This window comes from Onychostruthus taczanowskii, unplaced genomic scaffold, assembly GCF_017590055.1.
Source record: "Onychostruthus taczanowskii isolate IOZ18803 unplaced genomic scaffold, ASM1759005v1 scaffold60, whole genome shotgun sequence".
NCBI classification, from domain to species: domain Eukaryota; kingdom Metazoa; phylum Chordata; class Aves; order Passeriformes; family Passeridae; genus Onychostruthus; species Onychostruthus taczanowskii.
Window position 1 is genome coordinate 2,550,748 of NW_024503680.1, and position 24,912 is coordinate 2,575,659.

General features: G+C 42.8%; 3 protein-coding genes across 4 annotated transcripts in view; all 3 read left to right on the top strand.

The window, feature by feature from the left end:
• The first annotated feature begins 270 nt into the window (after window positions 1–270).
• On the top strand, window positions 271–3,091 carry LOC121343846 (protein FAM83D-like). Its single transcript, XM_041419351.1, has 3 exons — window positions 271–435; window positions 1,105–1,229; window positions 1,580–3,091. Exons 1-3 carry the CDS (start codon window positions 283–285, stop codon window positions 2,532–2,534), a joined length of 1,233 nt encoding a protein of 410 aa, XP_041275285.1. The 5' UTR covers window positions 271–282; the 3' UTR covers window positions 2,535–3,091.
• Window positions 3,092–4,179: 1,088 nt separating this feature from the next.
• LOC121343847 (protein FAM83D-B-like) lies at window positions 4,180–8,941 on the top strand. Its single transcript, XM_041419352.1, has 4 exons — window positions 4,180–4,816; window positions 5,761–5,928; window positions 6,528–6,652; window positions 6,898–8,941. Exons 1-4 carry the CDS (start codon window positions 4,367–4,369, stop codon window positions 7,286–7,288), a joined length of 1,134 nt encoding a protein of 377 aa, XP_041275286.1. The 5' UTR covers window positions 4,180–4,366; the 3' UTR covers window positions 7,289–8,941.
• Window positions 8,942–9,928: 987 nt separating this feature from the next.
• DHX35 (DEAH-box helicase 35) overlaps window positions 9,929–24,912 on the top strand; it is a 28,983-nt gene continuing 13,999 nt past the window's right edge. For both annotated transcript variants that reach the window (XM_041419309.1, XM_041419310.1), the window contains exons 1-14: window positions 9,929–9,991; window positions 11,332–11,465; window positions 11,846–11,938; window positions 12,094–12,171; window positions 13,770–13,874; window positions 14,730–14,791; window positions 15,443–15,512; window positions 16,138–16,197; window positions 18,100–18,212; window positions 18,379–18,475; window positions 19,558–19,716; window positions 20,939–21,149; window positions 23,386–23,510; window positions 24,384–24,438. In XM_041419309.1, the coding sequence (XP_041275243.1) occupies window positions 9,952–9,991; window positions 11,332–11,465; window positions 11,846–11,938; window positions 12,094–12,171; window positions 13,770–13,874; window positions 14,730–14,791; window positions 15,443–15,512; window positions 16,138–16,197; window positions 18,100–18,212; window positions 18,379–18,475; window positions 19,558–19,716; window positions 20,939–21,149; window positions 23,386–23,510; window positions 24,384–24,438 (1,402 nt within the window). In that variant the 5' untranslated portion in view covers window positions 9,929–9,951. The remainder of the gene's footprint in view (window positions 9,992–11,331; window positions 11,466–11,845; window positions 11,939–12,093; window positions 12,172–13,769; window positions 13,875–14,729; window positions 14,792–15,442; window positions 15,513–16,137; window positions 16,198–18,099; window positions 18,213–18,378; window positions 18,476–19,557; window positions 19,717–20,938; window positions 21,150–23,385; window positions 23,511–24,383; window positions 24,439–24,912) is intronic.

Consider the following 24,912-nt stretch of genomic DNA (forward strand, 5'->3'; position numbering starts at 1 on the left):
GTGTAGGAAAGGAGGATGTGAAAGTGTACAAAAGCAGCTGACAGAGGAAAAAACTCTTCAGGCCTATGCTTTGCATGCTGGGGCACAATGAATTTACAGGAGTGTGGTGGGAATATAGAAATCTTTTAGAGCTTGCTAGAGCCTGTGCAGCAGGACAAGGAGATGTGCATGAGACCCTGATGATAGCAGCAGGAGAAAATGGCTGGGGGAGGCAGTGGTCCTGTGGTAATTAAGTCCCCTGAGTAAGCGGTGTGGCTTTCCTTGCAGGTGATTGCCCTTGTGATGGATTCCTTCACAGACATTGAGATCTTCAGTGACCTTCAGGATGCCTATAACAACCGCCAAGTCCCTGTCTACATCCTTCTTGACCAGGACTTTGTACCCCATTTCTTGGAAATGTGCAACAATTTGGGAGTTTGTCCTGAGCAGGAAAGTGTAAGTACTGAACTGGGGTCAGTGTGGTTTGTTTTTATTTTTGTGATACAGTTTATGCATATCAAAGAAACCTTTCTATAAAGCATCAGACTGCCTTGAAAGGCCAAAGCAACCTGTGTGTTGTCCATATGTAGGAGCTACAAGCATGATGTGTACAGGCCCATGTGCTCTCTGCACCGGGATCCCTGTCCTGAGGATGCAGCAATTTTCAGGGATTTAATTTTGCAATGTTTAAATAGCTTTATTCTTTGGCTCAAGGAACTGCTTGCTAAGGAAAACAGAAACGTGGGAAGCTAAAGGGTGGTACAGCTCTGGTATCAGCTGCTTTCTTTCCTAATACTTTCTTTTAAAAGGGTTTGGATAATGTGAGCCAGGTGATTTGTTTAGCTGCTGTGAATATAAATGGACATGGCTGAGTTATGGCTTGGCTTGGATAGGCTTATATTCACTGCAGTAAAAGTTTCTCTGGAGAGGGAAAAGCACTCCTGCCTTCCTGGGCAGTAATTAATTGGAACTGACTGTTCTCACCTAATCCAACAGGAATTTAGCACTGTGTGACTAAAAACACTCATACACAGACTGTATTAAAAAGTTCCTTTCATTCCTATATTCCATACTGGAAGTTAACTTAAATTTGATGCCACTTTTTTCCTTTCTTTTCTGAACCAGATGATGAGAGTTCGAACTCTCACAGGGAGCACGTACTACATGAGGTCAGGTGCCAAAATTGTCGGGAAAGCCAAGGAGAAGTTCATGTTAATTGATGGCATTAGAGTGGCAACAGGCTCCTACAGGCAAGTATTGGGGTCTGCTGGTGCCCAGTGAAGGTGTAGAAATAGGGATTTGATGCAACAGGATGTATTAACTTTGCTGTTTGCCCGGTGTTAATGAGTGCCAATGGCACATGGACTAGCTGAGTCAAATTTGGGCTGACACAAATCTGAAAACACCTTTGGAAAACTGGTTTACTCAGCTTGTTGCTAGCAGAGAACTTGGCCATGGCTAAATAGAGTTCTTCCTGCAGAAATGAATAGTCTGTTGAAGTCTTACCTTATCTTCATTTTTAAGCTGAGTCTTGATGTCTGTAGCTGTATTGTTGAAATGCACCAGAGATTAACTGCGAATCTTGGTTTCCTTTCAACAGTTTCACATGGTCTGATGGGAAGCTGAATAGCAGCAACTTGCTGGTGTTGTCAGGTCAAGTGGTTGAACACTTTGACCTCCAGTTCAGGATTCTTTATGCCCAGTCACTGCCCATCAGCCCAAAGCGACCGTCCAGCTGCAGGAACAGTGGCATGTTTGATCACCTGCTGACCAGAACAGAATCCTCCAAAGAATATACTGTGGAAGGCAACTTGAGAGCAGAATTTGCCAGACTGTCTAGCACTCCAAAGAAATTGCTGGAAAAAACAGATCAAACTGAATATACTGCTGCAGGAAAGCTTTGTAACCTGCAGCATTCTTGCCTGTGTGAAGAGGAGTTGTTCAGCAATCAAGCGACCTCAGTGGAACAGAGAAGTGCATCAACTCAAACTGGCCCTTGGGAAGAGATGGCAGCTGTGACCAAATGTAATGCAGCCACTCAGGCCAGCACTGCCACAGCAGACACTAGCACTCAGGCTTCTGTCACGGCCAGAGTGACAGGCACTCAGACATCCATTTTGCTGAAGACTGCAGTGACACAGACAAAGGAAGAGGAGGGCACAGAAACACCCCTCCTTCCCAGAAAGTTCTCAAAAGAAGAGTATTTTCTGTCTGCAAAGGCCGTATCCAGTTCTAGTCTGCAATCACTGTCTTCATCATCATCCCAGTGCTCTCTTGCAAGCTCTACAGGCTCAATATCCTCTCTCCGCTCCTTTGAATATTCCAGTAGTCACAGGGCACAATATTTCCAAAAACTGCACAAAGAGAGGCAGTTCCACTACTCCACCATCAGGTCGAAGCTGAGCCACATGGTGGATATCCTGTCCCGGCGGGGCCGTGTCCCTGCCAGCTACGTGAGCCAGTACCCTGGCAGGTGCAGCCTGAAGCAGAGGCGCGACATCAGCGCCAGCCTGCGCAGCCTCCGCGACGCCTCGCTCTTCTCCCTCAATAAATGATTCCTGCCCCGACCACACAACACACAAACCCCAGGCTCAAGTTGCTGTCACTTTGTACCTAAAGATTCTTTCACTTCTGTCCAGCACTTTTAATTCTTTAATACTTTTTTAATACACTACTCTCCAGCACTTTGTTTTATACTATGCAACGTAAGTGACGAAAAAGAGACATTATATTGTAACAACTTAGAAGTTCCTCTTGCATTAGTGGTGAAGATCATTTTAATTCTGGGTATTTAACCTCAAAACTGAACTTGATACTGCTTTCTGGGATTGCTAATGCCCTAGTTTTAATTTATGTAAACTTGGAAAAATCTGAGTCACACTGCTCAGAGTAGCTCTGGAGATCTGTCTTACCTCAAAAATTCTCAATCTTTTTTGCAATATTCTACTTTATCTTTGACAGAAGAGGAATCAGCTTTTACAAAGAGCCATAAAGCTGATTTTATTCTAACTTCTGTGGTATATATGTTACTCTTCCACTAAAGTTGCAAGGAGTCTGTTGAAACAGTTACAGGTTATCTTCAACTATATTATTTTTCCATTGTTTAAGCCTTCTGAAACAGAATGAGCTAACAAGCCCTCTAGTTTGATCATGCTCTTGTGCCTTTGTTTAGAGATATATAAATAGAGATATATAAATATATATGTGTGTGCATGTGTGTGCTTCCTTCTTTGCAGTGAACTCCAAGGCAAGACAATCACTGAGGGTGTGTGACAAAGCCCCTGTTCAAAAGTAAACTGACAAATGCACTACGGAATGTTATGGGTTATGTTGGGTAATGTTAATTTACTGTAGGAATAACTGTAGGAATTAAAGAAACATTTTTCTCTTTTTAACTGTGCTGTCTGAAATACTCTTTCCTGCTCTATAATTTTTCCACTACTAACTCAGTTTGAGGAGCTAAAGTGCCACTCTGGTTTTTGAAGATACTTCCAATATTGAGTGGATCTGAGGTTTGGTTGCTTTGCAAAGCCTTTATCTGTTTGCAGATTTCTGTGCATGTCTGTTCTTGCTGCGTCTCTTACCTGAGCAGTGTGTGCAGTCTCTCCCTGAGATCTGGCCTGTATCCTTTTTCTTTAGACCTGCATCTCAGTACTTCAGTGACCAACCACACTGAATTCTGCCAAATCACATCTGAGTCTGGGTTATGTATTTTTTTATTAAGGGGCATGTGTGTCCAGTAGATGGCACATTTCAGCTGCTGGCTTGAATATTGAATGAATGAATGAATGAATGAATGAATGAATGAATGAATGAATGAATGAATGAATGAATGAATNAACACTGGCACCAAACCAAGTTACAGGGAGGGAGCCAAGATTACACCTTCAAAGGCAATATCGAGTTGTATTTTTAAGAGCTCAAGTCCTGCAGTTCTTGAATGTATATAAAATTACCTTGTTTGTTCTATGTGCTTTTTAACTTTATTATACCGTGTTGTTGTTAAGGTATTCTAACAGGAACAAGAAACAGTTTACAAATAAACTCCTTTTTGCCATGGGGCTTTCGCCTGATCATCGCTGAGCTTTGTTTTCTGTTTATTTGGCATTTTAAATCGGGGTGACTAAGTCACTTCGTCGGCACTTGGTCCTTTCCGGCTGTGGCCATTTGCCCTCTCCAATCTTAGGAGCAGCCTTTTGATCCGGGCTGGCCAGCAGCACCAGGGCTGGGCCGATCCTTCCTCCTTCGAGGCTGGCCCTTCTGCGGGCGCTTCCCTGGGCGTGGGGAAGGCTGCGGGCTGTGCCACCCGTGACTGCCGTGGGCGAGCGGCCGGGAGGAGCCCGCGGAGCGCTATAAAGAGCCGGGGCAGCGCCGGGGCGCTCCGGCCATGGCCAACGCGTCGCAGTGCCTGGAGGAGGGCTCGGGGCGCTGGCCGCCGCCGGCCGGGCCGTACAGCGAGGCGCAGCGGCTGGCGCTGGAGGAGCTGGTGGCGGGCGGCCCCGAGGCGCTGCGCGCTTTCCTGCGGCGGGAGCAGCTGCCGCCCTTCCTGTCGGAGCCCGAGGTGCAGGACATCGCCCGGGCCGCGCTGCCGCCCGCCGCGGGCCCGGAGCCGGCGGCCGAGGCCTCGGCCGGGGCCTCGCTGGACGCCTCGTCGCTCACCTACTTCCCCGAGCGCTCGGACCTGGAGCCGCCCGCGCTGGAGCTGGGCTGGCCGGGCTTCGCCAGCGGCGCCTTCCGCGGGCTGACGCGGGTGGAGGCGCATTTCCAGCCCGGCTGCGGGGACAGCATCTACGGCTGCAAGGAGGCGGTGCGGCGCCAGATCCGCTCCGCCCGACAGGTGAGTGAGGGAGTGAGTGAGTGAGTGAGTGAGTGAGTGAGTGCGTGAGTGAGTGAGTGCCCGGGGACCGCTCTGTCCTGCCCTGCCCCGGGCCGCCTCGTCCTTCCCCGCTTAGTCTTACATACTCTTACTTACATACTCTTCCGTTTCTAATTACTCTGCTGTTTCGTATTGCTTTATGTTTTTTCCACCATATTCTGTAGTTATTTTTCAGTCAGGTTCATAATTTGCCAGCTTTTCCCCCTCCCAGTGCTGAAAACCGGGTCTGAGCTCTCTGGGTGCCGCTGAGTTCCCTCGGAGTTGGCAGCCGTGAGCGATAAATCCGGAGTGCCCATTCCCGGCTCTCTGGAAGAGCCGTTGCTTCCCCATCCTGCGGAGGATCCATGGCAAATCCTGGGGTTCAGTCCATGGGGAAGATCTGCGGGGGTAGGAGCTGGCTCTCAAGGGATGTTTTATTTAGATCTTGACTTGAAATATAAGAATCTGAATAATAAGGTGAAGACGAACCTGACTTTTATCTTAAATACAGAGCTGAGATATAAAGAGCAGTCAGACACTGATGGTTTTGGGTTTTCTTACTGTTTCTTTTTATATTTGAAAAGTTGGAAGATGGGAAAACTGTAGTATTGGAAGTAAGCTCAACTTTTCTTCTGGCAATGGTTTTGAGGAAAAAAGACATCTGTTCTCAAGGAAAAAAAAAACCACAAACCAAAAACCTCTTGCTGAGGAAGAGATCGAATTTGCCTAACATAGGGCAAAACGAGGGGTCTAGTTCTATCTCAGGGTGAGGAAGAGTACTCTGTATCACAGAAGAGCATGTTCCATAACCACCTGAAAAAAAAGGCAGGGGGGAGCATTTAATTTGAAACTCAAATTTCTCATGTGCTATGTCCTTTGTAATGCTGTAGAAACAGCCTAATGGTTTCTTCTGAAACTCATTTCAGATGATTGCCCTGGTTATGGATTCCTTCACAGACACTGATATCTTCACAGACCTCTTGGAAGCCTGTAGCCAACGGCAAGTTAAAGTGTATATCCTTCTAGATCAGTCTTCATTTTCCCACTTTCTAAAAATGTGCAAGGATCTGGGAGTTGACCTTGAGCAGGAAAAGGTGAGCCTTGTCATATTTATAGGAGTAGGGAACTGATCCTCTTATGACTGTAATCTTTAAGCTGTCAGAAGAAGAAATTATTACACCTGCTGCCACAACTTAAAATGGGTGTTATGTAGCTCCAGTTCTATCCTCTATCTTGGAAGATTTAGCTATTTCTACATAAGACAGTAATTAATAGAAAATCTGAAACCTTTGTAATTGGATGTTACAGCTGCTTTCTGAGCACAAATACTAATTGAATGTTCAAGGAAACGCAGGAGGAATGTCCAGTTCCTAAAGCATGACTGGAGTTGCTTGGACTCGCCAAGACTTTGAAGGCTGAGGGAGAAGCAGGTTCTCAGGAGTCTGTGGAATTTGCATCCTGATGATTAGGTGACAGGAATTTTCACAGTCCCATTCTGCACAGTCAGTTTATGGCTTTGCCCCTTAATGTCACCTCTTTGCCTACAAAAACAAGACAAAATCCTCACTTGGTTCCTAGTGGGTGACTCTTGTGCCAGTGCACAGTTCATCAGGGATGGTTGTTGCTGTGTTACTCCTTTAAATGCAATCTCTGAGCTTTGCAGCCCACCTGACTCTTGCTGTGTGTTTTACAGTTGATGAGGGTTCGGATTATCACGGGGAGCACGTACTGCACCAGGTCGGGCGCCAAAATCATCGGAAAAGTTCGTGAAAAGTTCATGTTAATTGATGGCATTAGAGTGACAACAGGCTCCTACAGGCAAGTGCCCATTTTTCTCTTGCTTTACGTGATTTCTCTCCATGGAAAGGAAAACCAGCAATGCTGAAGAATTGCTTTCCTTATCTGATTTTATGACCAACATTTATCCTTAAAAGAGCCCATTGCTCATCAGTTGGGTTGTAAGAACAACATAACTAAATGTGATGTAGGAGAATTTCCAGTGAATACTTTCTTTACTGATTATTTTGAATTAACTTATAATTTTGTCATTCTTCCTTTGCTAGTTTTACGTGGACAGATGGGAAGCTGAACAGCAGTAACATTTTGATCCTGTCAGGCCCAGCAGTTGCACACTTTGATGTGGAATTTCGGATTCTTCATTCACGGTCAAAGCCTATCAACCTCAAAGAGTTTTCTGGCTGCAAGAAGAACAGGGTGTGGGACCAGCTCTTCAGGATAACAGTGGCTTCCAGAGACATGACCAGGGAACACTTCCTGAGAATGGAATTTTTGTATCTGAGAGCATTTGTAGGAGATCTGAAGAGGAAGAGGAGCTGGCTGCACGCCTCCAGGGAGGCTGTGTACACCCCAAATAACACGATGCACACCTCTCCCCCGCTGACTAAGAGGAATGGCTCCCTGGTTATGAGGCCACACTGGATCATAGAGAGATGAACTGCATGTCCGTGCAGGGCAAGCAGCAGAACCTCAGGAACCACGTCCGTCCATCCCTGTCCAGCACTGTCTTGCAGTGTGTTTGTGAGAGCAGCTGGCAAAGAACCCTCGGACTGAGAGAAAGTGAAACTGGAATTGTGGCTGTTTGAAGAATACTATAAAGCCATTATTGACTTCTACTATTCTGTTAAATTTCATTTCTCAACCTGTTCATGCATGTTTTAAGCTGATGGGTTGGCAGTGTCATAGCTCAGTAGCTCAACCCTTTTTTTTTTGGTTAAGAAATCTAGGTATTGAAATTCATATTGCTTGAAAGTCTGTTCCAAGATGAAAGCAGGCTCTGAAATCAGTCTTGGTCTTGTACAAACTCTCCACCAACTGGTTCATGACACAAACCAGGAGTAACCCTAATCTAGAAGCCAGTAGGTCAGTACCACACTGCTACTCCTCCAGTGTTACATTTTCTTCATACAAAACGATGCTAGCAGGCAGAAGGAGCTAATGTGTCAGCAAGCAAGGCTTTAGCAGTGACTGAATTTCAAATGCCTTTGTATTAGATTGTTTGGATTGCTGGACATCATGCAATAAATGTGTGCAAGTGATAGTATTCTAAAGGACCCACTATGTTTGTAGGAGAGCCAAATGAGACCAATTCCTTGGCATTACCAGACAGGCTTTTTGTTATCTTTGTGGCTGTTTCTGTTCTCTGGTGGGAAAAGCTGAGTAGATCTGAAATCTGTGAGGCTGGTGCCTCTTGACAAAGAGGCACCAGCTAATTCCACCAGAAATGCAATGACACAGAAGTCAGTGACAGAACCATCTTTAAGGTCTCTTGGAAGCTCAATTTTTTATTATTATTTTTTAATCCATTCATTTCTGGAGGGAAAAAAAAATCACCCTGAAATGAATAAGCTATCCTCCCAAACAGCTGCACATTGAGGTCCTGGAATTCCAGCAGCCTGCCAGTGCAGATACTCATTAGCCAAAACAAAGGTTTACCATTTCTCAATTGTTCTTGTGGCTCCTCTACTGCAAAATACTCAGATATGTGCTTGTGGGTTCTGGGCTGCAGAGGGGAAGGGTCAAACTTGGCAGAGGAATTTCAGCTAAACAGCAGCAAGGTGACATTAGACTGGACAGATGGATCTTACAAAAATGTACATTGCAAAAATGTACTGATTAGTATGCAGCTAATCTGGGCCCTCTTTCCTCTGCACTGACAGTCATGGAAATGTAATCATTCTGACTCTCCTAATCTGTAAATATTCAGTAGTTTATAGCTTCATACTATTAACTTCCACCCAGATGTAAAGAAGTTTGAAATAGTATTTTTATTCCTAGCTATATTTTCCATAAAGGCAAACCCCATACAGTGTTGGACTCTATGCAAAATACTGTTTGTGCAGTCTTATTTTCATAATAATTATCTGTATATATTTTCTCAAGCATAACTTCTCCACTTTGTTATTCATCTCATTATTTTAATTGGCAGCTCTTTCCATGTGGGATTTTTTCTCAACAATTACTAATATATTGATGATAAAAAATACTGCGCGTTGTGTTTATTTTTGATAGGGTGGACTTAGTATCAAAAGTACATTGAAACGTACACTTAGAACTTTAAAGAACATCATAATTATAACTTAATAACCTCTTTTACATGTGGTTACTCAGCATAACAAGTGACCAGAGAGGGTGGGTGTTGTGAGGTGCAGTTTGTGTTAATCACCATAACTGCACTGCTAGCGTGGGAAGTTATAAGAATACAAGATGTGATTAAATTTTTACTTTCCCATAAGCATGACTATATGACAGTATTATTAAACTTACTAGAAACAGTTTTGGCTATTTTTTGTATTTCCTTTAGCTTCTACTTAATTAACTCAAAGCCTACATTAAGTTTGATTCAATAGTAACTTCAGTGGGCTTTCATGGATGTGTTTGTGGTTTAAACAGACTGTAAGCAGCCTGTGGTGGGGCACAGGGGTATCTATTCACTATTAGTGGGGTAATTTTCTTTCTTGCCCTTCTGCTGCCTGGTGTAAAGTGCAGCAGCTCTGGTGGGGGTAGTGTGGAGGCATCCTTCACTGGAGAAGGAATCAGCTCTAATTAATTAATGAGCAGAGACTTTTGGGCAGTGATCTTTCGACCCCGTTAAATCCTATGTGCTCCCAAAGGTGACCACAGAAGGGGTTGGGCTGGAAAAGACCTTAAAGCAGATCTCATCTCAGGGGTTGCCCTGCCATGGGCAGGGACAGCTTTCACTATCCCAGGTTGCTCCAAGCCCCAGTGTCCAGCCTGGCCTTGGACAATGCCAGGGATCCAGGGGCAGCCCCGGGTTCCGTGTGCCAGGGCCTCCCCTGCTGCCGGTTTGCACCTCGCTCCTCGGACAGCCGCTGCCAACACACCCACCCGCACCGCAGTCTGCCGGACACTAGCTGTTACTGGGTGATAACAGTAACTGCGGCGTCTCTTGGCTGCAAATCTTTGCCTCGCGAGGGAAGAAGGGCGGAGGGAAGAAGGGCGGAGGGAAGAAGGACAGATCGGCACCCGCGGAAACCTTCGGGCACTGCTGAGGGTGAGGGGGGGCGCGGGCTCCATGGCAACGCGCCCCGCGTCACGTGGGCGCCGAGGGCGGCTTCCGGCCGCCCTCTCACCCCAAGATGGCGGCGCCCGTGGGGCCGGTGAAGTTTTGGAAGCCGGGTGAGGCGTGTGGGGGTGCGGGGCACGGAGCCCCGCCGCGGGCTGCCCGCGCTGAGGGCCGTGGGGAATGGAGCCCTGCTGGCCGTGGCGAGTGGTGTGGGGGACAGAGCTCCGAGCTGCTTGGCCGCGGTGAGGGGTGCGGCGCTGACCCCTCGGCTCTTTGGGGTCGCTGGCGCATTTACAGTGAAGGGCAGTAAGGCTCTGAAAGGACTCGAGAACGTGTCTTACGAGGAGCGGCGGGGGCAGCTGGGTTTGCTTAATCTCCAGAAGAGAAGGTTTAGGGGTGACCTCCTCGCTCCCTCCTGACAGAGGCTGAGGTGCGAGCCGGTCCCTTCTGCGGCGTCTGCCGGCAGAGAACCGGGAGAAACTGCCTTAAACTGAGACACGGCAGATTCCCATCAGCTATTTTTACAATTTTTTATTTCACTCTTCGGGTGGTCAGGCATTGGAATATTTTGCCGGGGAGGTGGTGGAGTCACCATCCCTGAGGGTTTTTAAGAGGCGTCTGAAACCGGTGCTGGGCGATGTGGTTTAGGGGTTACAGTGGTGGTGCAGGGCTGATGTTGGGCTGGGTGGTCGTGAAGGTCTTTTCCAGCCTTGATGATTCAGTGAGGACGGTGGGGAGATGGCTGTCCCCTCACTGCCAAAGCCCAGGGGGTGTTTGTGGCTCCCGCTGGTGCTGCCCGGTATGGGGGGCAGGGGAGGGGATGGAGTGCGTGGTTTGTGGGTGGGTGTGCTGCCCTTTGCCGGGGTCTCCAGGGGATGTGAAGTGTGCAGGGGAATCCCAAGGAGTTCTGAGGGAGCAGCAAAACCCTGGCCATGGGTGAGAATAACCGTGCTTAACACCAGGGAGAGCAGCTCCGTGGAGGAGCACCTTGGGAACAGTGATTATTGATGTGTGGTAGAACTGCTTGGCAGCTCTGAAAAGGACTAACCTTTTAACAGTGGGAGAAGTGCAAGCAAGGGAATCCTCCTCTTTGCTCTCAGACTTTCCTGGTTGAATCTGCAGCTGGAGATAACCCATTCTGTTACTGAGATGAGTTTTTGTTTCTGGTTCACTTGAGTGATGCCACAGTTTCAGCTGTCAGTAGTTTTGTGATAATTTGCAGGAATAAATCAAGTTTCAGTTCCTGAGGTAAATTCAGAGCTGAAGTGAGGGGCATATCCCTTCTTTATTGTTAGGTAATATTTCCATTGCTTTCACAGAAAACTTGTTTGTTATTTTTTAATATGCTGCCACCCATGATTCCTGTTTGCATGAAACATATTTATTTTGGCTGTATTGTGATACACCAGGCAGAAGTGTGTTGTTCCAGTTAAAATTCACTCCTGTTGTGTAGGCTCAGAAGGTCCTGGTGTCAGTGTCTCGGAGGAGAGGCAGAGCCCTGCTGAGAGCAGCGCCGTCACTGTCATCTACAACCCTTATGCTTCCCTCTCCATTGAACAGCAAAGGCAAAAGCTGCCTGTTTTTAAGGTACAGGAGTTCTTTTTGATATATTAAATGCAATGTATGATCCCTGGTTCTTGTGTCTTTTTTTTTTTTTTTTGAAAGAGCAGTATAAAATCATTTTGCAACATAAATAATAGTTTTATGGCTTTGCTCTCTATTTATTGGAATTTATTGTCCTGTTTGGCAACTGTAAGTGTCAGTTCTAAGGGCTTTGTTGATGGATGTTATTTACTACATGCTGTACATGTCATTTATAGATTTTAAAGGACTGTTTAGCTTTTGGCAGTGAACTCCATGTAACAAGAAGTTACTGTGTCTGCCAGATATGTGAATATTGTAATGTAATTGTTTTCTTATTTTTGTACAATCTGTTTTTTATGTTTAAATGTCATCTTGTCTTTCAGCTAAGAAATCACATACTTTACCTAGTGGAGAACTACCAGACCCTGGTGATTATTGGGGAAACAGGATGCGGGAAATCCACGCAGATTCCACAAGTAAGTGTCTGTTTGGGTTGCTGAAATCAGGCAGTCCCTCAGGGGATTTTACATGGAATATTGAGCAGAACCAGGTAAAAACAGTGTGAGGAGCTAACACCTTGGTGTAACCACAGCATGACCAGTGTCTCTGTTACCCCCACTGTTGTTTGCAGTACCTGGCAGAAGCTGGCTGGACAGCTGAAGGAAGAGTTGTTGGGGTGACACAGCCTCGTCGGGTCGCTGCTGTTTCGGTGAGTGTCCCCATCCTCCCAGTCTGTTGGCATTCTAACCTCCAGTTTATCAGCAGGTTTTGCTGAATGGCAGGAATCTGCACGAGCTCCTGAAGGAAAAGATGTTTCTGCTTGTCTTTCTCTAAGATCTGCTGGTGTTACACACCGAATTCAACCTGATTAGTGGGTCTGGCCAAACATTCCAGCATCCAGGACTGCAGATGTAGAAGCTGTGGAGTAAAATGGACTGTGTCAGCAGAACTGTATGCAGAAGTTAGGGCTGAGCTGTGATTGACTCAGGACTAGAACTGTGCTTGTGTGACCCTCAAATTCTTTCACAAGGTGAAACAGTGATGTAAATCTGCATATAGTTATGCAGCCAGTGGAAGGAACAAGAGGTTGTGTACCTCTTTCTAGCAATTCATAACTAGATTTTTAATATTTTCTCTGTGTTTGTTTTTTGTTGTTTTTATGGGGTTTTTGGGTTTCTCCTTGTAAAAATGTCAGGCAGAAGGAGAAAATGTTTTATTGTGAGAAATTTTTGCACATACATATTTTGTCTTGGAGGGCATAACACCATCTGGATGTGCTGTGAGGGAGAAAAGGAGATGCTGAGGGCAATGACTTCTCCTCTCTGGTAGCAGTGTGCACAGAAAGCATCCACTGCTCCTTTGTCTTCACAGCTGCTGCCAGGCTCTGATTTGGGTGAAGTTTCTGCTGCAGCATTCTTTTTCTACAGAGAGCTGAGGTGCCACTTTGTAACCCTTATTTTGCCTGTTCTCTCTAATATGGTAAATGGTATCTCCAACACACCAGCATGTACCTTGGTAAATACTGCAGAATCCAGTACTCCTTGACCAGATCCAGCCTGGTTCAGGGGACAGTCTCTAGCAGTGCTCTACATCTTGTGCTTTGGGCAGTCTGCCTGCAGTGTCCTCCCTTTTCTCCTTCATAGGCATCCAGCTGACAGAGCACAAGTTCTACAGGAGATGCTGTGAGTGCTGCAATGATTTCTCACAGCAAACTCACTTTTCTTTTCTCTTTCATGTCTTAATGCGTCATTTTTAAGCCTAAAATAGAAAGATTATTCCATTCAGGCTTAGTACATGCACACAGCAGGGTTTTTCTTTGAGACTGTTGTTGCAGACTGCCTGGACTGTGGCTGTTACTGGAGATGAGAAATATAACTGATGATTTATTGCTTTGTCCTGAACTGAAAATGATATTTTATTTTAATAGGCGACTTATCTCCTCTCCCATCCATGAGGGTTGTTAGAAATAAAGATAGGAAGCTGCAAAGATATAAAGCATAGTTTAGAAATTCCTGTATTTCTGCTTGCATTACCCAGATTGACAATTATTCAGAGTTCTTGGGTTGAAAATGATGGGAAGGATAAGATTCCAACTGAAATTTCAATTCCAATAATGAATTCACTGCCTGTAGGTATGCGTTAGAATGTCATTCAAATGACTGACACTAACTTGTGGTTGGATTTCTGCAGGGACTAATTAATGGATTGTGGAGTTTTATTGTGTCTTTAGATGTCTTTGTGGTTTGTAATGACACAAGGCTGAAGGGTGCTGAGCTGTTTGTTGCTTATGAGGGTCTCTTTTGTCAGGTTGCAGGCCGAGTTGCTGATGAAAGAGGTGCAGTGCTGGGACACGAGGTTGGATATTGTATCCGCTTTGACGACTGCACAGACCCACAGGCTACAAGAATTAAGGTGAAACACGAACAGTGTGTGGTTACTCTGAAGGGATTAGTTGAAACTCTTCAAGTACTTTTGCAAAGTTAATGAGAACTTTGTGATGCCCACTCAAGAGAATAGGTAACATTTCAGTTTCCCAGGTGGGTACCCCAAAATTGTGCTTGAAGTGGCTGTGGCAATCCAAACTTTAATAAAATGAGTATATATTCTATTCTGATAGTCTGACAAGCACCATTTTAAATCTAGAGGACAATTTCAAGGTATGGCCAGCTGTTGGTACAGCGCTGGTGTGATCTGTGTGTCACCCAAAGTCATAGGGAAAGGCTGCAGTGAATCACAGATTAAGAGTATCCTCCTCTAACAATAGATTTTGATTAAAAGCACAGATAAAACCCAAGATGAGTAGGCTGAGAGATAATTTGGTGGATTAAATAGCAGCTTTGCAGCTGCTTTCCAGTGCTGTGAGCAATGTTAGTGCTGCTTGTGTTCCTGCAGAAAAGGACTTGCTTTAGTTGTGCTGGAATGGCAGTGATGATGAATGAGACAATTGGCTTTGTGATTTTTTTTTTCAGAGGCTGGTGTTCCTTTTACAGTGAAAGAAATGAAGATATTTGTTCATTAAATAGAGCTGAACTTAATTTTTTTAAGCATGATTATTCATTTAGAGTTGGAAATTTGGAGGGTTTTACCATCAATTCTTACTTAGTTCAAGACCACAGTTGCAATAACAGTGTAATTTGATAGATAATTAGAAAATTAAAGGCCAAGAAACATTCAGGCAAAAGCCTACAAAAGCATCAATTAAAATCACAGTTAGTGGAGACTATATGATAAGGATTTAAATTTTTTTTTTATTTCATTCACTTCCAGTTTCTAACTGATGGTATGCTGGTGAGGGAAATGATGGCTGATCCTTTATTAACAAGATACAGGTAAGAAAACGTAGAATGAGTGCTTTCTGAAGTGCAGTTTGGTAAAGTCCTGCTTTTTCCAAGCAATTATGATAGCAGTTTTTATAAATTATTAGTGGCTATTAAAAATTAAATATCAAAAAATTGAAAATTATTGTAGAAGTCTGACTTCTTTATGTTGTAAAACCAACATTGTTTTTATCAACAACATGTTGATAAAAACACCTGAGGTTGATTGCAACACCAAAACCAGCAGGATTTGATCCTGTAGTTTTGAGATGAAACCTAAGGGGGGCTTATGGAGTCTGAATTGTTTAATTTCCTAATTTAAAATTCTTTTTTCTTCCTTATACTAATTTTAAAAATCAACAACAAACAGACTTTTCTGATATCCAGAAAACCTATGCAGTACAGACTTTTTTTTCTTCTACTCCTTTCCAAAAACTAGCCTGAATAGAGAACAGTGTGTATGTCCCTTGTGATGTCAGGTACATTTTTCTCCCTGCTTCACTGCTGCAAGCTTTTTGAACTTCCCCAGTTCTGTAAGTGGCTGTGAACAGTAACAGTCCAGCAGCAGATTTCAAATAATGGTGTTTCTAGAAGACAGGGAGACACTGACTGTAGTGTCAGTCAAGTAATTCCTGAAACCTTACCTTTCTGCTTTTTTCACAGTGTCCTCATGCTGGATGAAGCTCATGAAAGGACTCTTTATACAGACATTGCCATTGGCTTACTAAAAAAGGTAATTCTTTTTTAATTCACAGTAATTCTGTAATTTTACTTTGGTAATTTTAATACAGCTCTCTGTAACTGTTTTAATTTCCATCCTTTTCATTCAACCTCTGATCCTGATGGCTGGTAATTGAGGGAGTGTGATTGCTGCTTCCTCATTTAGGGAGTGTGATTGCTGCTTCCTCATTTATCCTGCAGCCTGTTGTACATACCCAGCTATTTACTTTGGTCATCTGACATTGAGGATCCTCTGTTTCTTTCCCCTGATGCTGAAATGTCTCCTTAGCTGATAGTTCCAAAAATACACTGTTGATTCTGCTGCTGCTGATCATGTGAAATGATCTGATTGGGGCTTATTGCTGACTTTTTTTTTTAGCCTACTAAAGATCTCACTCCCACCAGAAATCAAGAGTAAATTAAAATAACTGACTGAATGCCCTTAAATACATAAATCTCCAAACAGTCATTGGGTCCTTAGACCTGTGGGGTGATGTGGCTGCTTCATTCATCACCTGTCCTGGTGTTTGAAGTAGTTTTACAGAGACGTTTCTGGCAATCTGGATTCTCTAAATCTTTATTCTAGTCTTGTATTTCAGAAAGCAGTTTTAACTCTGGGTGTTGTTGGTCTTTCCCAGGTTCAGAAGAAGCGTGGGGATCTTCGCCTGATTGTGGCTTCAGCCACCTTGGATGCTGAGGTACAGCTCAGAGATTTGGGTTGAAATGAGGTGACATTAGGTGACAGCTCCACTGCTATTCATGTACAGCTTATCCTCTGAGCTGCTAGAGTGGTTCCAGGAAAAAATCTGCTGTAGTTCAGTTGCTCTTTTTGGTTTTCATGTTCTATTAGCAAACTGTTTTGGATGTGAATTTAAATATGAATCTGCTTTTTATGCACTGATATCTTTTTTCTCCTTATTTGTGTTCTTTATAGAAATATGTTCTCTTGGCTTAATTTATTAAGAGGCCTTGATTTAGCTCAGTTTTGCTGATAGAAATAATCTGAGGCAACTACAGACAAGTAAAAATAATTGATAAATTAATAGATTTCATTTCAGTGAGATGTTACTAGATCCCTGATTCACTCATGGCCTGTGGACACTTACGTAAACTTAGTAAAAACATCATTAATTTAATTTTGAGTAGAAAGAGAAGAGAAACTCTCTTAGAGCTGAGCAGTATTTCACTCAGCCTTGTGCTCTGCTTGTAGCAGCAGCAACAGGAGATGCTGTTTAGGGAGGGCACGTGAGGCTGTGCACCTGCTGTGGGTCTGTTCAGTCTGAGCTGCCTCAGCATCTGCAGTAGTTGTAGTACAGATATTAGTCAGCACCTGCCTGCTGTTTCCCTCTAGTATGTGTTTATGGACCTGCTGTTTGTTCATTTGTCTTTGAATCTCCAGCACACCTTGAGTAATTTTCAGGAGTTTGCCTCCTGCTGTATAATGAAGTACTTGGTCTAATTCTTTCAAACCTGTTAATTTCATCAAGGATCTCCCAGTTCTTGTACTGGGGATTTCTGTTTAAAATAAAAACACCCTCAAAACCAGCGTTACATTTACTTTGTCACCTTTGATTCTGTAAACTTCAGCTGTGTCTTCTCAGCCTTGTGCTCCCCGAGCACAGCCTTTTCAGTCTCTCCTCCTTTGGCAGCTGTTCCATCTCCTACATCATGTTCTTTCCTCTTCTCCACTTTTCCTAACTGCTCTGTCCTTAATAAGATGTTGTGCTGAGAGCTTGCATGTGGCACTGAAGGTGTGGGCACACAGAGATGTCCTTCAGTGACAAATACCATATGCCATGAATGTTGGTAGAGTGCTGTGCTTTGGTGATGTTTGCACTGCTGTATACATTACAATGCAAAATTTTAACAGCAAGAAACCACATTTCAAATAGATGACAGTTAATCTAAAATGAGTTAATACGAGCAAAATTATTGGTGTGACTATATAATTTTTTTTTTAATACAGAGAGTTGATGGTTATCTCTACAATGCTCATAAAAGTTGAGATGAATTATATGGGTTCTTAAGTTCCATCTTTTGATGTTATTTATTGAAAATACTTCATGACAATAGATCTAAATTTATGAAGGTGTCTCACAATGCATAAATCAAAAACTTCCATAAATAATGCCTAACTCTGCTTTTACAAAGTGAGATCTTGGTGTTCAGTAAGTAGCGGCTGTAAAATTTACTCACTCACCCAAAAGTGGATGAGAATATGCAGGCCCTACGCAAACCTTTTTGCACCAATTATTTCTAAGTTCTTCTCAGCTTTGACTTTGCTAATTTGATAGATTTAACTTCCAGTTAAAAGTTTATCTTCTTTTTCCAGCTGTAGCGGCTGATGTAATTAATTTTATTTCCCTTTCCAATTTTTGCTTCTCAAAGTAATGAGACATTGCAACACTATGTGCTAAATGCCTGAGCCCCAGACAGAATAGAAGGCAACAAAATCAAACTTGGACATTTTTTCATTGACACTGTTATGTTGATGAAGTAAACATCTAAGCAGTAGTAATTTAACTTCTTCATGACTTTAGGTTTTTCTCTCCATTCCTTTAAATATCAAACTGAAAGTGTTTGTTTTTATTTTAATGTAGAAATTCAGAGATTTCTTTAATCAAAATGATACCGGTGACCCCAGCAAAGACACCAGTGTGATCCTCACTGTTGAGGGGAGGACGTTTCCAGTGGACATCTTTTACCTGCAGAGGTGTGTTCCTGTCTGGTCTTGGCAGTAGTGAGACTGTGCAACTGTGCTATCATTGTGTCTAGGTTAGAGCTCTGGTGTCCCAAAGCTGCTCTGTTTGTCCCTGCTGGAGAGGAGGAGTCTGTACCTATTTTTCTGCTCATGTCTCTGCTGTTTTCTCTCCCCATAGCCCTGTTCCTGACTATATCAAATCAACTGTGGAAACTACAATGAAAATTCACCAGGTGGAGAATGATGGTGATATACTGGCATTTTTAACTGGGCAGGTATAGACATAAGCAATTTTTTTTCCTTCACGGTGCTGTATTGTGAGCTTTGCAAAGCTGCCTCAGTCTCCTGAGGTTTTCCTTAGTTGTGCTTTGTTCTCAGTAAAGATGACGAGCATTTCTCTATTGATGGGAGCAAAACTAGGCCAGTCCCAAAGATGTGAAGACAATATATGGCCTGAATTTATCAAAGCTAGTGATGGATGATAGTTTTTTTCATTTAATGCTGTATTTCTCAGCCTTGTTAGTGAGTGGAATTCTGTGTGGTTTGCTGGTGCAATTCACACATACCCAGTTGTTAAATTGACAGTGAGTCATTATTAATAGTTAAGGCAAATGGAATTTCCATTTGTTAGGCTTAACATCTGAAGTGTTTGACAGAAAAACAAATTGCCATGAGATCAAAATGTACTGTTCTCTTCTGCTCTATTTATGCTTGTCAGCTCACTTCGCAGCTGGGAAGAGCAAATGGGAGGCAACTCATTTCTCCAGTGAGGAGCTACCTTGAAGAGCTTCAGTAACATATTGCATATTTTCAATAGCAATTCCTCACCCCCTTTGTTGATTTAAATTTGGAATAGTGAATTTGGTATTTCATGAGGCAGTGTTTAAACATTTTGTTTTCTGTCTTTAAGAGTGAGATGCCACAGCTGAGATTAAACATGAAGTTGAGCAAGGCGTGTCAGTGCTGTTCCTGTGCCATTCCTGATCCAGGCCCACAGCATTCTGCTCTGCCAAAATATTTTGGCCTCCCATTTTGCTCTCACCAGTTGAGATAGACAGGAAAATTAACTTGCTTCCCTCCTATGCTTGGTTCAGTCTTTCCCCATGATTTTGCTCATGTGTTTGTGATGTGACATTGACTCAAGTAACAGTGAACACAAACATGTATATAAAGCTTTATTTATTACTAATAGCAATTTATCTTAAGAATTTTACAGCATGGAGTGAGCTAGTCGAAGTCCTGGAGTTTGGACAATTACAGTGACATTATTTGGTGCAGTTTCTGTATCTAGGTGACAGGAATGTGCTGTTGAAGTGCCACCTCTCTCATTGTGTGCCCTGTGCTGCTCTGGCTGCAGGAGGAAGTGGAGACTGTTGTTTCCATGCTCATAGAACAGGCTCGGGCCCTGGCTCGCACTGGGATGAAGAAGCACCTCCGTGTTCTGCCCATGTATGCTGGGCTGCCTTCTGCTGAGCAGCTGAAAGTGTTTGAGAGAGTCCCTCACACTGTCAGGAAGGTGAGCTCTTGTGCCTGTCTCAATTTCCACCACCCAGAAGGGTGTCTGCAGCACACAGATTGCATTTATCAGGTTCACATCATGGGACTATTGCAAATGCTGCTTTGAGGGAGGCTTTCTGCATCTCCCATCTGTGCCTGCCAGCTTTCAAACTGGGAACCAAGAACATGTTCCCTGGCTTCCCTTTTCATCTTTGATCACTCCTAGATATGTCAGTTCCAACTCTCCTCTCTGCCTCATCAACTCTGCAATTTTTACATGTCTCCATACAACTTTGTATCTGTCTTCTTACCCTCTGAACTCCTTTGCTTTTACCTTTTTCTTTCTTTTTGTGATCTAAATGTCCATGACTGTTTTCCACCGGTAGTAGTAAAATTAGTGACAGAGTGGGTAAGTGCTATATTTTCATCTAAGGAACAAATTCAAACTCTACTTGATTTTAGTGGGAAAAAAAGCTCTGTTTTGACTTCTGCAAGTCTTGTTTGGACATTTAATGCCACAGAAGTACATAATTGGATGTGAATAGTGCTTTCTGCTTATGCAGAGCCTGTGTTGGGGCTGAAATAAGCTGACAAATCTACACCAAGGTGACTTGTAATTCTTGTACCTGCTGGGGTTTGACAAGTGAAATTGTTCGTCTGCCACTGAAGAACATTTCATATAAATACTTCTCTCCAGGATATGACATTAGTCAGTTAACTTTCAAAATTTACTTTTTAATTAAGAAACATTAGTTTTCCCACTGTTGTCTGGGAACAATTACTTTTTGTTATTTTAGGGCATACATATATAAGTGAATCCCTGCAGGAATGCTGAATGTGGAGCTCTTAATCATCTCTGTTCCCCTCCTATCCCCACCTCATTCTGTTGTACAAAGAATAGTTCAGTGTAACTGAGAAGCAGAAAGAAAACATTTAGTTTGCTACATAAGAACACTTGATTTACAGTCAGTTCATCTTTTTCTCTGCAAACACTGCCAAAGATTTTCTCTGCAAACACTGCCAAGCTCTTTTTTTATGAAGAGAGAATAAATTTGAATAAGAAAGCGATTGTGAGGCTGTGAGAACTGCTGTGCAAACTGGGCTTATTTCAAGCTGACAACTCCTTCTGCTGCTTGTACTTTGTCTTTTTGTGCTCCTGAGTGTCCTGGGCCTGTCATGGCTGAGCTGTCCCTGGCTGCTATTTGGCTGATGGGCTCACAGGATCCTCTCTGTCCCTGCAGGTGATCGTCGCCACCAACATTGCTGAGACCTCCATCACGGTGCACGGCATCGCCTTTGTCATCGACTGTGGCTTTGTGAAGCTGCGAGCCTACAACCCCAAGACGGCCATCGAGTGCCTGGTGGTGGTGCCCGTGTCCAAAGCCTCGGCCAACCAGCGGGCGGGGCGTGCCGGCCGCAACCGCTCCGGGAAGTGCTACCGGCTCTACACGGGTCAGCAGCCCTGCCGCCCCTCTGCTGGGCACCGTGCTTCCCATTCCGTGAGGCAGGGACAAAAGGCTGGGCTCGTTCCTTCAGCCAAAGAACAACATTCCCTTTGTTGGTTATCGTTGTTGTTGTTACTAATGAAGGAATGGGATTCCTTTTGGGTTAAGAATGATTTATTGTTTAGATAAATACTAGTTTTCGAGGTTGTGAGATTTGTGAGAGTAAGTAGCTGGTTATAGTTCAAGAGTAGTCACAAGTTTCTCCATTACAAGGTAATATATAACTTTCTAGTTATATATTTATAACTGTTTATATACTTTCTAGTTTAATGGACAGTTGTTATAAGGTTTATTTTGTTTTTTTAACTTATCATTTTTACTTCTACTGCACTATGGATACTTCTGTCTAATAGGTTGCTGTTGTACATATACACATTTATATTATAACTTCTAAACTCTTATCTTGTTCTATATAAGCTCTACAGTATATATTTATAACCTATGTAATATATACCTCACCTCTACATTATAAACCCTCCACTGTCTTATCAATACAGTTTCTCACTTACTTAAGGTATATTCTTACTTACAACTATAGAAACATAAGTTTATGATTTTTCTGTTTAATGTCTGTGTATTGTACACATCAATTTAAGCTTCTTCTAAGGCTATAAGTCAAACTCTTTAGTATCTGTGGAAGTTTCTATTTTTCTGATTCCACAGTTGTTCCTCTGTCTAGTTTAGAAATACCTCGTTCTTATGTGCTTTTGTGTTATAAACTGAATCTTTTTGTGACTCAGAAGCACAAATGGGGCAGAGTCAGCAGTTGCAAACATGAAATGTTAATGCAGCTCTTAAAAGTGGTGAGCTTATTAAGAAGTTTGTTCTTTAAGGATTTTGGTTTCTGAGCAGTTTCAGCTTTTAGTACTTACCAGTATTACAAGCTCTCTTCTCTGACTGAAGTCTTTATAGACCTTGCATTTAACAAAAGGGCTCTGGAAATCTTTTAGGTAACTCAGAGAAAACTTCATGTCTCTTTTTTCCTAGGAATAGCTGCCAACCCCAAATTCTTCCCTTGAATCAATGACCCTGGCAGTGCACAAAAACTGCAGTTACAAATAAATCTCTTGGCCACCTCACACTATCCAGAGAGCTGCAGTCAAAGTGTCTGTTCTCAGCTGCTTAATGAGAAAAGGCTTTGCAGCTGAACACTCCCATTGCTGATGGGCTTCAGGCCCCCTCTAGTTTTACTGGAGCTCTGAGATGCTGGAGATGAAGCATTTTCCTTTAAATGTATGTGCTTGCCAGCAGTTGCCACATTAAACCAAACCATGATTTATGCCCTGAATTTATATGTATCCAGTAAGAATCAGGAGACAATATGTGCTACACAATATCCCAAGCTTACATAGCTTTGTGAGTGTTTTACTGGAGAAACCATGACTACACTGAAGATACTTTTGTGTGCTCAAGAGCTGGTCTAGGGAGTGCTTTAAGAAGTGTTTTAAAGGAGGAAAAAATGAAAAAGAAAATAAGAAAGTGCACAGAGTGATCAACAGCAGAGAAACAGCACTGTCTTTGTCCTAGGGAAGGTTTGGGATAGAAAAGGGTTCTGTAGAAATGAAAATAGTTTGGGTGAAAATTATGTAGGATGTGCCCTTTTTTTTACTGCAGAACAGTTGGAAGGTTTATCCTTACATGGAGTATTTTTCCAGACTTGGACTTTATAGTGAACGTGGTTTTAAAAAGGCATTGTTAAATAAATAGTTTTTCCATCCTTAATCTTTATTTAAAATATGTATTTTAAACTGTTTGAGTAGTTACAAAAATAGTGTTCTTGTACTGAAAGCATGCTGCTTTGAGACTTTTCCATGTCTCTTTTAAAAAATTCCTTTTTTGTAGTATTGCACCCTGCCTTTTATTTTCTGACAAAAACATTAAACAGAAGAGAAACAAAACATTTCCAGACTTCTGTGAAGAATTTATAACATTTCAAATTGAAATGTGGGTGGGTGAACTACAAAATCAAAGCTGTAGCCAAAACCGTTGAATTTATTTAAATAAAAATAATGTAAAATAAAGTAAGTGGAGAAAGATTATCTTTAGGATAGAGATTGTCTTTTAACAGCTGTTAATTATCCATATGTGATAATTTAAACTCGAAATGGGTGTGATTCTGTCGTGGTGACTGCACAGAAGGGGAGCTGAAGCTCAGTCCCCAGCTGTGTTTTTCTCCCCCACAGAGGAGGACTTTGAGAAGCTGCCCAAGTGCACGGTGCCGGAGATGCAGCGCAGCAACCTGGCCCCTGTCATCCTGCAGCTCAAGGCTTTGGGGATTGACAACGTGCTCAGGTTCCCCTTCCTTTCGGTGAGTCCTGGGCTCTGAAGGCTGCCAGCTTTCCCTGGGCTGAAGAGAGACCAGGGGATGACTTGGGGGTAGCCCACACCACCGTTCAACATTGCCCTGCTGGTTTGGAAAGTGTAGCTCGTTGTCCCTGTTAGCATTCAGGAACACAGAATGATTATATGCAGGTGCTTTTATTGAAGAGCTCTGGGTGTCAGGGGTACACAGACCCAAATGTGACTCCAACATGGTTTTGAGCTGAACATGCTTTATGTTCTGTTGTTATATAACTTACATATTAATTATTTAACTTACATTGTTGTATTGTATACATTGATTTCATCCAAGCATGGATTTCTTGTGGTCCCCCTCAAACCCCTAACATAGTTTCTTATGATTCTTTAGACATTAATTATATCTAATCACATCTAACAATTATATAATTTATCATATACTGACTACACAGGTGCAGTTTCACATGATCTAGCAAATACAAGGCCTAACATTTCCCAGGGCCTACTAAGCCTTACTTTCTTTCTAACTCCCCGAATTTTCTATGATTATAAAATCTTTTAATATCATCCCCTGTCAGGCAGCAAAGTGTGTTCCTGGGAACCAGTAGTGCAAATAATGTGTGTGATCACTTGGAAACAGCCATTTGTATTCCAGAGTTTCAATTGCTAAGAAGTCAGCAAAGTCTTAAAAAGACAAACTGCGAGGTTATGTAGAATTGTAACTGCAGTCCCTTTGCACTGAATTTATAAAGAAGGAAGAGTGTTAGAGCTCTTTGTTCATTTTGCAGCAGAGTAGGTAGTTAAGGATTTTGCAGAAGAGAAAGATCTATGAATTCATGTTTTATGCTGATAACTTCAATGACTGCACATTTTCTCTTCTCAGCCACCCCCTGCACAGTCGATGGTGCAAGCTTTAGAGCTGCTGTATGCTTTAGGAGGTGAGATTTTAATGCTTTGTTTTATTTGTAGCTGTATTGCAGGAGTTGTGGAAAAAAACTGTAATTTGTATTTGGTGATTGTATGGACATTAATAAAAATTGCATTTCAGAACTGTGCTTTGAGAAAGGAGAAACACAGCTATGACTGGTGGAAACTTTTTCTTAGTGGGTTTTTAGAGTGTACCTCAGTCTCTTCTGGATTTACTGTCTCTTTTTTGGTTATTCAGATGGATAAGCAAGCAAACAGCAGCAATGGAATTTAAACTAGAATTTAACTATTTAGATTGGATAAATGAGTATTTTATAGCTATCTTATCTGTATTTCCTTGCAATTTCATGAGAGGAAACCTCCTCTTTGTGCTTGCTAGGAACAGGGCTGTGAGCTGATGAGGGTGTTTTTTCCCTGGCAGATCCTCTTTGTGTTCCCTCAGTCCTTACAGAGTGGTATGAAGATAAAAATGGAGTTTGGGCCAG